The following is a 15,278-nucleotide window of genomic DNA, read 5'->3' as shown; positions in this document are numbered from 1 at the left end:
ACAAAACACATAGCCATTTGATTGCTGCAATTAATACACAGAGTAGGTACTGCTCACTTTGATATGGGGATCTATGATCAATTATCGGTGGAGATCAAACTAGACCGCTAGTACCTACAGGTAATTATTACGAGAAATAGTCTTGCTGCAATCATTTAATTTTAACTAAAAATTTATAACAGGATACATAAAGAAAACACAGAGGCCTATTATTGGAATTCCTCTTACCTATAAAAACTCTGTTTACGTCCATTGCTTATATCGTTAACAAATTTGTTTTGACGTTTTTAAAAAGTACAGTAGTAAATATATAATTTTAATTTTGATGTTTCTTAGGAATTTTAAGTCTATGGAAACCCCCCAAAAATCATTTATCTATTGAAAATTATCATTAACAGTCATGGGTTTGTTATTAATTAACTACCGCTTATATCCATGGTGCAACAATATGGCGTATTGATTGTATTCATTCAATATGTGCATATCTGTTTATAATATTTCGTACAGAAATTTGAAAGGGTCACTTGGATTAGCCAGGCACCAATTAACACCCTGGACAGCACAAGTAAACTATAGAAGGTATAGAGGCCACTTGTGTTTTTCACACCTCCGGTTGATAATTTCCCACCTGGCCGGTAGGTCAGTCATTTTTCACACCTGGCCGGTCTTAATCACCACTCTGGCCAAACTTTTCTAGTATTCAAATTGTGGCCGGTATTATAAGGGTAAATTACACATGTTTGTTAACAATTGTACTTTAAAAAGTGGCCGATGTCCGGTTTTCAGGGGTGGCCGGTTTTGTGAGACTTTCTTTGTAAGGAAATGTTAAAGTTTCTGCCGGGACTTTGAAAATTGGCCGATATTCAGGGAGAACCGGTTTTCTGAGGGGCCGGTTTGAAGAAGTTTCACTGTATTAGCCAAAGTACTCGGCCATTTTGGGTGCCAAATCTGGAGTTTTACTCACAATTTGTAGCGAAAAAAGGGATGGCGTCCTGACCCCCTCTAAATCTGCCATTGGGACTAGCGTAAACACTGCTTTAAAAGTGAGTGCTATTTTTATCTGAACACGACACATGTTTGTTATAAAAACATTAAACAATAGGAACATGAAAGGGTTTCTGTTAAAATTATGATTAATGATTACTTAATTAGAAGAAGCGGCTAATAAATTCATACTTGAAAGGCGAGTGTGAACCCCTTAAGTGGTATTTAAATATTTCGTTTGAAACAACACCTTTGCTGTCATTCAACATCACGTGATGTAAATAAGCATTCAAAAGTCCGAGTCAGCAAGAAGAAACCTTTGAATTCCGGATGATCTTCACAGCGCAGTTAATAGCAAATTGATGCATCCAAATTGATCAAAATTGTCAGTATCGATATGATTTTTATCAATACGTGTTTTTAAAAAACGCTTCACTAAAATGTGGAAAATGAGGAATAGTATCTCTGTAATTTTTTATTTGCATTGTCCACCTTCAACTATTATTGCCTTCAAATCCGACCTGACACATAGCAGGAAACAAGTCTGTTCTGATTAAGAAAAGTGAATAATAAAATATAAGAACTATTTCAAATAACAAACATTTAAGAACACTGCGACTGGTGTGAACTGTTTTCATGTATAATTAGTGCTATTGTTGTAGGTAGAATTCACAAAGGAGAGATTATGTTGTGTCATTATATTAACAAAGGCTTTAACGGTCACCCGAGTATCATGTGTCAACCTACAAAATTAGTCGTAATTTCTTCATAATTTATTATCAAAGATCTATGTAAAGTTATAGTACAGATGCTTTAATAATACCGAAACATCATCCCATAAATCCCTTTTTTGTTCATTTTAACCAAACCATTTAAACGAATCTAGTTTGAAATCATATAACTCTGTTCTGTTTTCAATTTATTTTCCAAATAGATACTTTACAGGACACCCCCCCTCCCCCCTGAAAAATCCTTACTGATTAACAATAATGAGAGAAAAAATAGACTGCAGAAACAGTTTAACTTAAATTGATGTATTCTATATCCTCATCTATTCAAATACCTATTTCAGTAATGATACCTGCATATAGTCGAGGTATACTATGCATTTTCTGCTGTTTGATTTTACTTTGCGAAATGTAAATAAACAATTAGAATGTGTGTTATTGTGTAGAGTTGGTACCTCTTTTATAGACCCACTCTACAACGGTGGTGGGTCATCATTTGAATAAACTTCAATCTGCATTTCCTGGGGGTGCTTGCATATGAATACATGTATAAGCAACCATGGTCCTAGTACTATCGAGAAAGATTTTTCATCTCCATGTAAAACTTTGATCCCCTATTGTGGTCCCACCTAACCCCTGGCGCCACAATTTGAACAAAGTTCAATCTGAACTACATGAACCTGGGAGTGCTTGCATAATTATCAATATGCGTAGTCGTGACCCTGCTGTTATTAAGAAGATTTCAAAAATGTTCCCCATATATCCCAATGTAAAACTTTGGTATTGTGTCCCACCCTACTCCCGGGAGCCACAATTTGAACAAATGTGTATTTGCACTACCTGGAGATACATATACTTGCATATTGATATGAATCATCATGGCTGACCCAGCTGCCAGTCAGAAGATTTTTCAAGATTTGGTCTACATATCTCTATGTAAAACGAGGAGGGGGGGGGGGGGGGGTCTTGGGCTTGGTTTGAACAAACCTGAATCTACATCATGTGGGAGCTTTCATATAAACTTCAACTTTTCTAATTCGTTATATTAAATGACTGTACCCTATATTTGCCTTTTCATCAGCCTGCCTTTGAAGGGGACATAGTCCTTCATTTGAACAAAATTGAATTCCTTTACTCAAAGTGCTTTGTTGTAAGTTTGTTTGAAATTGGTGAAGTTTAAAAAGTAAAGTTTACGCACGATGGACGACGGCAGACGACAACGGATAGCACGTGGTTACCTGAGTGACTCTGGTAACCTGAATTGAAGTATTACAATTTGTTGAAATATATAAATTCACAATAGCAGACTTATAATTGAATGGTTAGTCTGTTTCAAAACTCAAGACGTGCACAAATGAAAGTTGTGTGACGTTTGAAACTAAAGCATTACTTTCAAGTCATTTGAAACTCTGTCATCCTGCTGGGTGACCGTCTGACCCGATCGCATCCTCTGTCAATCACGTATTTCAAGACTCGGAGATATTGTCTGTTGAATATACAATATAAGAAGCAGTTGAAAGAAAGGTTGCACCATAGTAATAGATTTGAAATGTTTCTCATACTCCTCAGATGTGGAAAGTCATTGTCGATGTACGAAATGATGTCGACAATGGATGCCGGAATTATGAAGATGATGGAGAGGATGACGATGCTGACAAGCGTGACTGTGAAGGTCTGTTGTGACTTGTGCCATTCTGCTTCATGTCTGCTGTGTTGCATTTTCTTTCGTACTGTCCCTGCAACCTGAAGCTTCTTGACCAAATATATATTTACCACCGACAATAGAAAAAGTGGAACAAAGTGTAGCGCACCTGTTGAAATAACCTCAGTGTAACGGAAAAACATACTTTTGCGAAATTCAGACTCTTTTATCCTCGCGATTCTACCGTCTTCGATAATTTCGTAACAGAAAAATTTGGGAAAACATATAATAATCGCAAAAGAAATTACTGCGAACATTTTTATCTGCGTTTTCAGTTTCCAGTGCCTGAGCCTTGACCAAGTGTAGCATTTCACAAAAATAAATCTATCTATTCCCATGACCACAGTAATCCAAATGCTGCAAGCGGTGAAGAAGTTTACTACGGGCAGAAATATGTACAAGGAGTACCACACCCAGAAGTACTCTGTGCTTCCAACACCGAACACCATGTATGGTACGGAAAATACCAACGCCATGAAGTCAAACACTGTCAAAGCTTTTAGGTACATGTATGAGCCCTTCTTTAATCTCCTGTTGGATAGTACAATATAGTTGATAAAGTTCCCAACAATGCCAAAACCACATATGACAGGGGCGACGTATTTGTTACATATGATTTCAATGACATGGTCTATTGATTCAACTTCTGCAGCTTGTATTTCGCTTGAGTTGTCCACGAGACTGTAGGTGACTGTCGTATTGGACATGGTCCCCTGCAGTTTTTATTTACACCATCTGTAAAAAAAAATGCATATCCATTATCTTTTTGCTTGTGTTTATACAACGGGTTAGAATATGCCCTCAGTACCCCTTGCTTGTTGTAAGAGGCGACTAAATGGGGCGGTCCTTCACACGAGACCGCAAAAACCGAGGTCCCGTGTCACAGCAGGTGTGGGACGATAAAGACCCTTCCCTGCTCACAGGCCGTATGCGCCGAACGTGGGCCTAAATTTTGCAGCCTTCACCGGCAATGGTGACGTCTCCATATGAGTAAAAAATTCTCGAGAGGGACGTTAAACAATATACAACCAACCAACCTTATTCATATAGGATTATATAGGAAATGCAATATACATACATGTATATAGTTGTCCGTTTCATCTACATCTAAATTCATGCTTGATTCTTTTTTCTAAAACTGTTTAAAATATCAATAAAAATGAGAGAAACTGAACATTTTTCGAATGACCCCTATACATTTGATAACATTTTGGTATATCCAGGGGTCCGTGTTTGCCCAACTATCTACTTTGTATTGCTTATGGGAGTTATGATATTGATCACTGTCCGTCATCTTCACCTTTCATTATGGGAGTTTATGACATAAAGAGATGTGCTAGAAAATAATACTTATAAAGGAAATTGCTGACCTATTTAAAAGGGATTTTTTTTATACTTTTACTTCTCTAGGGTAATGAGGGAGAGAGGAGGGTAATTATGTTAGCTAAGATTGAGTTTTTACCCGAAGATCAATATACCGTATTAGTGGAAATTTTAGCGAGGCACAAATTTAGCGATTTCCCCATAAAAATGGGTATATATATTTAGCAAGAAGTGATTTTCGCGACTTCATAATTCCAAGCAAGATAACTAGTGCCTCCGATATGGAATAAATTAGCGATATTCAAATTTAGTTATATCATCACTCCCGCTAATCATGCCAAAATTAAATTCTCGCTAAAAATTTTGGTTATACGGTATATTACAGGTAAATCTGAAATTGTCAGTTTACTTACATTTGTATAGTGGTAGACGTTCACGCGAATGATAAACATTTTTTGAACATAAAGAGCAGTTCCATTTTCATCTCGCACGTATCTTCTCACGTCCCTCTTAAAAATACTTCACTCGCATGGAGATAACACCATTGCCGGTGAAGGGCTGCAACATTTAGACCGATGCTCGGCGCTTATGGCCTTTGAGCAGGGAGGGATATTTATCGTGCCATGACTGCTGTGACACGGGGCTTCGGTTTTGCGGTCTCGTCCGAAGGACAGGCCAATTTAGTCTACTCTTACAACAGGCAAGGGGTACTGAGGGCCTATTCTAACCCGAGTCATTGGAATAAGACTAGGTTAAACAAATGTAATATTTAAAAACGGTATATATTTATAGAGGTATGTACTTGATTACTTGTGTAAATTCGAAAACATTATCCAAACTTCTCTTATTTAAATGTTTTGAAATGAAAAAAATGTAATTGTTAACCAACGTACCTATGCTTAATGCTTATTTTCGTTTTTTAATGATTGAATACATGAACTGATTGAATCAAAATAAACGACGGCGAATTGTCAGCAAAATCGAAACCAAAAAAAAAATCCCCTCAAACTCATGTATTATGATATTTTAGGGAACAAGCGTGTATAACATTGCAATTTCACCATGCGGCACAGGGAAGGGCGTGAAAATTCAAACCCGCGATAGTCTTTAAATTAATGCGGATCCTGCATCATTTAATAATTTCTAATGTTTGTAGAGAGGAAAAGTTTCATTTAGAAGACGGAGAATTGAGTCGATCATGAGATGTAAATGTTTAACAGACATTTGTATTCCACTACAATTTTATGTTTTCCTGAGTTCCTTATTACGGCTAACGAATGTTGTAATACTTGAAGATGAAAGTCTTGCTCTTGTCCTTTTTTCCAGAAGATCTCATAAACAACAATATTAATCAAAGTGCTCTGGATATTGATAATGCTCATGTTAAATACCTGGATATGAAAGTATTTAACATTCATTTTAACAGAAAATATCTATTCAGCTTTACACAAGATCATACAAAATGCTATGAGAATGCACAATTTTGGGTCTTTTTAAGATTTGAATTCCTTTCGCTGTTTCTTTCCACTATCCACTCTCGGTCTCATATCCCCCACACATCCCTAGGGGCCTCCGTGGCCGAGTGGTCAGAGCATCGCGCTAAAAATCACACGGTCTCTCATCTGTCGGCTCGGGTTCGAATCCCGCTCGCGCCGGTAAGTGAGAAAGTTTCCCAGTTTACTTTCGGAAGGTCGGTGATCTCTTCCCAGGTACATCGTATCAGGGGTCTCTCTTCCACCAATAAAAACTGGGCGCCACCAGATAACTGAAAAATTGTTGAATATGGCGGAAAACAGCAAAACTACCCCACCCCCACCCCCCAGATGACACAAATTCAGGAGGCGATATATTTCTCTATAAGGTGACTTTTCTCATGGTTTTGACCAGTGTTATCACTTTTTAATAAAATAATATAACTTCTTCATGCAGGGAATCAATCCTGCATTCTAACCATTTCATACACTTATGGACTGGTTAAATGGGGACTTTAGAAGATTTGAGGTCTAGAGTTTATCCCTTGAGGGCACGTATATTTCTGAAGTTAATGTTCCGAAAATAAACTGTCAACGGTCGAAACACATCAACATTAAGAATTTATTGATTAAAATATTTTTATTTATCATGAGTTATCTCGCTTGAGCCACTCTATTATGATCGTATCATCCATGTATGTCATCTATCACGAATTGTCGCCCTTTCCGTGACATACTATTGACCAATCAGATGGCTTGTATTATTCCGAGGGGTTTTTGCATACAATTGTAGAATTCGTTATCGTTATCTATCGACATTTAATATCCTCAAGGGAAAACCCGTACAGGAAAATTACATAACCATTGCAAGATATAATGATGAATTTGATACAATGGAATTTTTAAAACATCTACGAACTCGTGTGGCTTGTTTTTAAAGGTTTAATATACCATTCCATGGGTAGAATGATTGCTGCGCCGCTAAACACTCGACATTTAAACAAGAAGCCCTTGGGCCACATCGCACATGAATTACCTTGGCCCATATCTGAAGACTTTCCATATATATTTGCATGTAAAACCTTAGTCCATATTGTGGCCCCAAACTACCTCTGGAGGCCATGATTTTTTACAAACTTGAATCGGCACTATGTCAGGAAGCTTTCATGTAAATCTCAGCTCTTCTGGCTCATTGGTTCTTGAGAAGAAGATTTTTAAAGATTTTCCCTTTATATTTTTATGTAAAACTTTGATCCCCTGTTGTTGCCCCAACCTACCCCTGGGGGACATGATTTGAACAAACTTGAATTTGCACTATGTCAGGAAGCTTTCATGAAAATTTCAACTCCTCTGGTTCTTGAGAGGAAGATTTTTAAATGATCCCAACCTATTTTTGTGATTATCTCCCCTTTGAAGGGGGCATGGCCCTTTATCCAAGGATGCATTTGGCCAAGTTTGGTTGAAATTGGCCTGGTGGTTCTTGAGAAGAAGATGAAAATGTGAAAAGTTTACGACGCCGCTGACGACGACAGACAACGGACAAAGCTCACATGTCATAATATAAAAGCGGGGGTAAGAGTCAGAGGAATCTCGGATTAAAGATGTGTGTGGTGCTCCTGATTTATGCCAAACAAAATGGAGAGTATGAATTTTACTATTAGTTACGCAGCATAGATAGCAGACGTAGAGATACATAAAACGTTAACGATTTCTCTCACTTACATGTATATAATATATATATTAATCCAGTCATAATACCATTATTTTGACACGACGATTCTCATCAATGACATGTATTCGATAAATGCTGTAAAATTTTGCTCCCTACCTTTAGTTATACACAAAAGATTTTGTTGTTGGTAGACTGATTAGGAAATCTAGGACGTTACAGCAGGTATGAAATAGATTGTAACACTATCCAAATGAACTCCAGTCAAGGAAAGTTTTCTAACACAAACTAGTTTTTAGAGATTCGTAGTTAAATTCTGCATTCACTATTGCTTGATAAAATAAACCCTTCTGATAGAAATAAACTTTACCACACACTAAAATATTTCGCCCGTAGAAAATGACAGGACTCCGAGAACATGAGCCTGTGTGTCGTCTGCGGAGCGCAGCATGTGCAGACGAGTGCAAAACATGTATATCCCGTAAGATGCATTTATTAATCAATCGCACTCATGGATGCCGTATTGCTGTACAGATAGTCAATTCAACTGCCTGTCCGTTTATTTCTCTCTCTCTCTCTCTCTCTCTCTCTCTCTCTCTCTCTCTCTCTCTTATATAGAGCAAGAATTGTATAAAGCGGTATAAAGTAAATCGTCTTGAGTTCTTTGTCAATTTGAACTATTTTTCTTACACTTCTCTCTGCATTGGAAATTATTTTTATTCATCAAATCCTATTTGCTTGATTTCCGTACTCTTAAACCCTATTTACATGATCTGATTTTTCAGAACTGACTCGTCACATTTTATAAATCATCTGTATTTTAAAAAAAATGAATGCATCACAGTTTGAAAAGTTTAAGAGACAGGAATACAGGACCGTCATACCCATTTGTAAACAATGCATTTCAAAAGTGCAAATTTCCTTGAGCGGATATAAATGCTAAGTATTCAAAGGGAGTTAGCTCCTGATCTTTTGAGCACAACTGCGCAGGATGTTACAACTAAGTATTTACCGGTTCAACACTGATAACATTTGTGCAAACATTACATATTACTTAATCCTATTCAATCGACAAAAATTGTATCAATTCAAATTTTGAAAAGGGTTGACAGGGACTTTATTTTGTGGCAAAAGGATTGGTTAATCAAAAAGTTCTAAATCTGCATGATATTAGTTTCTGTTTCATACTATATATCTTCTGTTTTGGGGTACCTGTAAAGTGTGAAACGAAATCGAAACGAAACCCACCAAAACGAAACCTAACGAAACGAAAAAGATTGTATAACCGAACTCTTTTAATTATGATAATTAAAAATGGTAGTTTTAAGAATTGGATTGGGGGGGGGGGGGTTAAGCACAAAGTACATATACGAAGTTGATTGAATTATAAATATCATGTGCAATTAGTTTTGGATCCAGAAATTTCAGAACGGAGGGTCACAGTCTCACAGGTCAAAGGCCTGAGGAAACATTAAAGGAGGGGTGGGGTCGCCGGCGTTGGATCCGCCTTTAGGCATAAATACATGTTTCAGTGTTTTTTGCTCTAAAGACAAATCTATGTATACATGTTGATATCGTGTATTTGTATGTAATATATCAAACGGGGGATTTTGAGTATGTCCTCCCGTTCTATTTGTAATTTCTGCTTCCCTTGTTTATAAGCCTTTTGATTTTACAAAATGCTGACCTCCTCCTGATATTATTGTATAAAATATTTTCCGTTTTAGTAACACCCCAAATATATAGAGTTATTTTTATTTAGACTTACTGCATATCAATGATAATGTTTGATAAGACATCATGTATATATATCTTACCGAATTGCATTCATATAATATGGTATACTATTTATTTTTTTCCATTATTGAAAGTACTCGCGCCTCAGCAGTTAGAGATAAAATAAGCGGATAAACGTCTTCCTCTTTTCAACTTTCTCAGACACCATGCAACTTCTTCAAACAATGTTTGGTACTAACCGATGGACCGCTTAAAAATGTTTCAGTCAACCCGAAAGACCACATCAACAGGGAAGAGAATTTCATATGTAGTAACTTTCACAGGGACCTGAGATACCTTTTTTTTTTAATTATCAAGAAGACACAGTTCGGCTGTACACTCTGTTTCGTTTCGGTAGCTTTCGTTTCGTTTCGCATACTCCTAGTGTATATGTGCATTTTATTTTTATAATTTATGATACAAGTAGTTGAGACTTGGAACTAATTCTAATGTTGTAATTTATTAATTTGGTTGATATATATTTCCAAACAGAACACCTATGTTTAAAAAAAGTTATAAACTAATTTACTCAACATTTTGTATAAAAAATCAGAATTTTCACCAATAATTTAAAAATTTGATCTCTAACCCCCACTTATTTTAGTTCCATTTTAAATTTTGAGAAAAGACCTGGAAAATTATGTGAAATTTTAAAAATTGACATTATTCTTAAATTTGATATTATGGAGTTTTTCGTATATCAAGTGCAAAAAGGTCATTATCTACATGTGTATATCCGTTACTAGTATTTAAACTTTTTCTCTATTATAGTGTTAGAAGACATGTTTATTTATCTATTTTATGTAATGATTGATTTGTGTTGCTTATGTTGTATTGACACCAATAGACAAATCAAGTTCAATTGAATGAATTTTGAGTCAATTTTAAATTTAAAAAAGGTCATGTTTAGAACATTGTAGCTGAATAACAAACATTGTGACCTAAGGTTTTCTTTTTAATTTCCTATTTTTTCTTCAATGTAGAAATCACAAATACACTTCCCAAAACTCTGACATTACTCCAAATCTGTAAGGTGCAAACCTCTTTAATAAATTTATTTTATCTGAAATCGGTATAATTTTGAATTAAAAACAATAATGCAAATTTTCCGGAACGTAAAAAAGAGCTCCCCACCTTAGTACGGTTATAAAACACATGCATAAAATGAACACTTATATACATACTGTAACATACGTTGCTTATGGTACGACGCCAAATGAACGGCAATTCAATCATGTAGTGTATTTTAGTAGGCCTCAAGGCCATAAATTGAGAATAGACTTAAAGCTACATTTCGAATCTAACTAGCTTTTGATATAATTTTCCTTAACAAATACTTTTTTAGTATTATGTATGCGTTTGATTTATATATATATATATATATATATATATATATATAAACCAGCAGCAGCTTCAAATAGTGATTTTTTAATGATTATTTGACTACAAATAAATGACGTAATATGATTAAGATTTTGGTGTCATTTGTAAATTAATGGACAAAAATTATGATTGACACTCTCAGTTGACCCAATTTCCTTCGTTTTAATGATTTTAACTTTTTTTAAAAAAAATCTTGAAATTTTGATGTCATTACCCGTCCAAAGATTATGATTAGCAGCCTAAGTTGACCTGTTTTCTTCCAATTAAATAAGAATTTTTATGATTTGATAATTTTTTGGAAAATATTGAATTATCCTAAAATAAGGATTAAATTACGTAATTTCATTGGAATTTTTGTGCCATTTGTATAACCAAAGATTATGATTGTCCTCTTATCCACCCAGTCAATGATGATTTTAATTTGTTTTAATGAAAGGAGTATATTAGCTGTGAAAGTGTTGGCAACGATTTTCTTTTCAAAATCTTTCAATGGCAAAGGAATAGATATTAATGTCTAATAAAACATTTATTTTGTACAAAAACAAGAAAACCCTACTAAAACTACGCTAGACAACCGCCCTTAGTGTATAGAAATATACAAGGGAGAATTATTATCTACATGTATGTGTCCGTTATATTCACCTTTCTTGCAAGACAAGGATTATTTAATCATACAAATTACATATTTATGTACCTGCTTTGAATGAAAATAATTACTGGTGTTATTACTGAAATATATAATATAGAACAATTTTTATTGAATTCAATTTTTGGTACAAAATTACAGCTAATGTCCTTTTAAATGGCGAAATGACCTCCCGAACCCTAAACAACTTATACATTAAACAAACAAAAAATTAAATTAGTTTTTTATTCCCTCAGTAAATTATTCATTGATTATTGAATGATGGTGAAATCTGTGAAAAAATTACAGTGCCATGAAACAAAGAAAATTAAGATTATTTTTTTTAATCATAAAAGAATATCCATTAGTTATTGAATGATAGTGAAATCTGTGAAAAATTTGCAATTTCAAAATCCCCCCAATATTGACCCTTACCTCGGTGCCACGCCCTTTGACCGGGGGTAAAATCTTGAACAATTTGAAATTTACATCACATACATGTAAGTATGGTTATTACTATATATAATATAACGGACTGCAAGTTTGGTTAATACCAGATCAGTTGTTCTGGAGGGGGGGAAAATGGTAACTACTTTTTAAAATTACATTTATCAAATTATCGCTCCTTGTGTAGCAATGACCACATGAAATTGCCTTATCGGATAGCCCTTGGCCTAGGAATACCCTGGTGCAAGGGTGTAAGAAATTGACCAAGGCGTTTTTGAGATATGACTCAAATTCTAAAAAGTTTACGCACATCGCACTCCAGTCCTGAGCAATATGATCATTTGAGCTCAAGTGAGATAAAAATGCAAAACATTAAGTTAGAAAAAGACAGGACGTGTATCTACAACGGATTAGACATAATTGATATATATGAAAAAGTGATGATAACTAAGTGATCAATTTCCTAACTACACGTACCGTAAGAATGTAGTCTGTAATCCTATAGACACTGGGCAGAACCTTATTATACGTGTATCACAGACGGAACTGTCTTACCTGGTTACCTGCAATTTGTGACGGCGCACGCAGTTCTCGGAGGAATATAAACTCGAAGTACAGGGTACATACGTCACGATATACTAGTATTACACAACTACGTGTGCTGCGCCTGTGGGATTTTTATTTACAGAATTCGTATTTGTCAATATAAATCTCACAATAAGACGACAGAATATAAATTTCCAATAGCTGTACGCTATCAGCATCCTGAGCTGTAACATTGATAAATTGGAGTCTTTAATTCCATTTGTTCGTAAACACAATTCTAAGAAATATGCCGAAGACAAAACTCTATTTACGATGAGATCTAAATGAAATTTTGTTTTGTCATCCATTACACCTTTTAAATGTACATTTTCTTCATAAACCTGAAGTTGTCATATTGAATGGGCATGTAAACTTAAAAATAAACCAGATCGTGTGTCTATATATAGACAGGATAGATGGCGAATAAGATGTAATTGGAGAGGGAAAATCCTACACTTCGGGATTCGAACTTGCGGATTTAAACTAGAACATAATCTAAGAGAAGTATCACATGTACCACTAGTACACAGTTACTGATATTTTTCAGGTCAATAAGATGTTTTATCTAGCTGAGAAGTATAATGTTCACCTAGGCCAGAGGCAAACGAGTACCAAAAGGTGAAAGTGAAAGAGAAATAAGTAAAAATGGTGATACCATCATTACTTGAATGAGGTCTATAACAAAGATAAGTAAATACGGGAAATTACACATTAAAAGATAAGCAATATTTGTTGTTACCAGTAATTGATTTATACTCGCTTTGTAAATTCTTATCGTCGTAACGATCGATAGAATCGCTGTATTTTTAGTGGGGTGTGATTTAATAAGCCTGGTGTAACAAGGCACAAAATGACATCAGATAAAGCCGGGGCATCGGATCACACGATACAGAGAAAAGTATTTTGCTTTCTCAATATTCTTCCTTAGGAAAAGAAGAGTGGTATAATGAGACCAGGAGCAGTAGGAAGTTTAAAATGAAAAAAGTCAAGATAACGATGATGCAAATATACAACTATACTCTGTCACTCTGTAAAGACGCATTCCCATAGTTTTGAAAAGCCCTTTCTTGTTATGATTCTGTACTACATTGTACTGGAGACAAAAGTCAGTACTTCCGGCAAAGAAAGAAATAAACTGATATTTAACTAAATCTATACATGTGCATCATTCTACTGAAAATATCGTCCCATATCATTCAAGTTCTCCAAACTCCAGCCTACCGTTAAATATTATGTTACAATTCTAAGAAAGAGCAATGTGGTGCCGTACCTAGCATGAATCTGAATGGAATTTGTCTGAATGATGACATGACGCCATCTTTATATGAGCGTGTAAATGGCCTGGATGTACTTCAATATCCCCCACACGCATCATATTTCATCGTATTCCATAACTCATTTTACATTAGATGTAGAACTAGCTATTTGGGAATATTAGTGATGAACCATTTTCCCTCTATAATCCTGCAGCCAATTTTATACTAGGAGCACATATGAATCAGGCTTCACGTTTAAAAGAGTGATCCGTCGTTAACTTCAGAATAAAAAAAAGCTCAAGGGTATGATGAAGTATTCAATGAACATATCTCCAAAACGATTTCTATTTTTCGACGATTGTAAGAAAATTGTTTGATATTATTTTTGATAACGGTTTCATTCCAGATGAACGGTTAGAAGTAGGAGTAGGATTCATAAAGCCTATATATATATATAAACAAAGGTGACCCAGCACTACCTGAAAATTATGCACCCATAACACTATTAAGCTGCCTTGGCAAACGATAGGCAAACGATTAATTTGTATATTATGCAATCGATTAGAAAATTATACATCGGAAATTAGTCTTGTTAATGAAAATCAATGTGGCCTTAGAAAACAAAGACCGAAAGATCAATTTATACAGAAATGTTCGACTGATATCATTATACAATTATATAACGCTTTATCTAATAAAGACAATTACCCTAAAACAAGTAACACAATAAAAACAAAGAACAGTAAATACATAGAAAAGACATAAATATAACACTAAAACAGTAAATACATAGAAAAGACATAAATATAACACTAAAACTGTAAATACATAGAAAAGACATAAATATAACACTAAAACAGTAAATACATAGAAAAGACATAAATATAACACTAAAACAGTAAATACATAGAAAAGACATAAATATAACACTAAAACTGTAAATACATAGAAAAGACATAAATATAACACTAAAACTGTAAATACATAGAAAGGGGCATGAATATAACACTAAAACTGAGGATTTCTTTGTTTTTTGATTTTGTTTTTAAATAACTGTAAACATGTGGATAAATACCGAATTACAGATTAAATGCAAGATATGATTTAAGTTTGTTTTTAAAATATTAATAAATGTTTTTTATTATAAATAGCTCACCCAAGGGTCATACGTATAACATTTGATCAATTTTTGGATACGAGGATTTAAGTATTTTACCGACATTTAAAAAAAAACCATTTGTTAAATTTAACTTCAAATCACAGTCTACCAATAGAGACTGGTAGGTGGTTGGGTATATCATTTGATGACAGATGCTGCACTTTCTGTA

General features: G+C 34.7%; 1 protein-coding gene across 2 annotated transcripts; it reads right to left on the bottom strand.

Moving 5' to 3' along the window:
* Positions 1-1,441: 1,441 nt before the first annotated feature.
* On the bottom strand, positions 1,442-12,684 carry LOC125668776 (probable G-protein coupled receptor B0563.6). Of its 2 annotated transcripts, none has more exons than XM_048903189.2 (2): positions 12,587-12,684; positions 1,442-4,149 (listed from the first exon to the last, which is right to left on the bottom strand). In XM_048903189.2, exon 2 carries the CDS (start codon positions 4,119-4,121, stop codon positions 3,105-3,107), a length of 1,017 nt encoding a protein of 338 aa, XP_048759146.1. In that variant the 5' UTR covers positions 4,122-4,149; positions 12,587-12,684; the 3' UTR covers positions 1,442-3,104. The 2 variants fall into 2 exon arrangements, with proteins under 2 accessions (XP_048759146.1, XP_048759145.1); XM_048903188.2 differs by lacking the exon at positions 12,587-12,684 and adding an exon at positions 8,038-8,306.
* Between the last annotated feature and the right edge of the window lie 2,594 nt (positions 12,685-15,278).

The sequence above is a fragment of the Ostrea edulis genome, chromosome 4 (assembly GCF_947568905.1).
Source record: "Ostrea edulis chromosome 4, xbOstEdul1.1, whole genome shotgun sequence".
NCBI classification, from domain to species: domain Eukaryota; kingdom Metazoa; phylum Mollusca; class Bivalvia; order Ostreida; family Ostreidae; genus Ostrea; species Ostrea edulis.
Note: the sequence above shows the minus strand (reverse complement) of the source record. Positions and strands in the feature narration are given on the sequence as shown.

What these genes read in the sequence shown, in the direction of transcription:
- LOC125668776 (XM_048903189.2), bottom strand. Translation starts at nt 4,121, where the DNA reads ATGTCCAATACGACAGTCACCTACAGTCTCGTGGACAACTCAAGCGAA.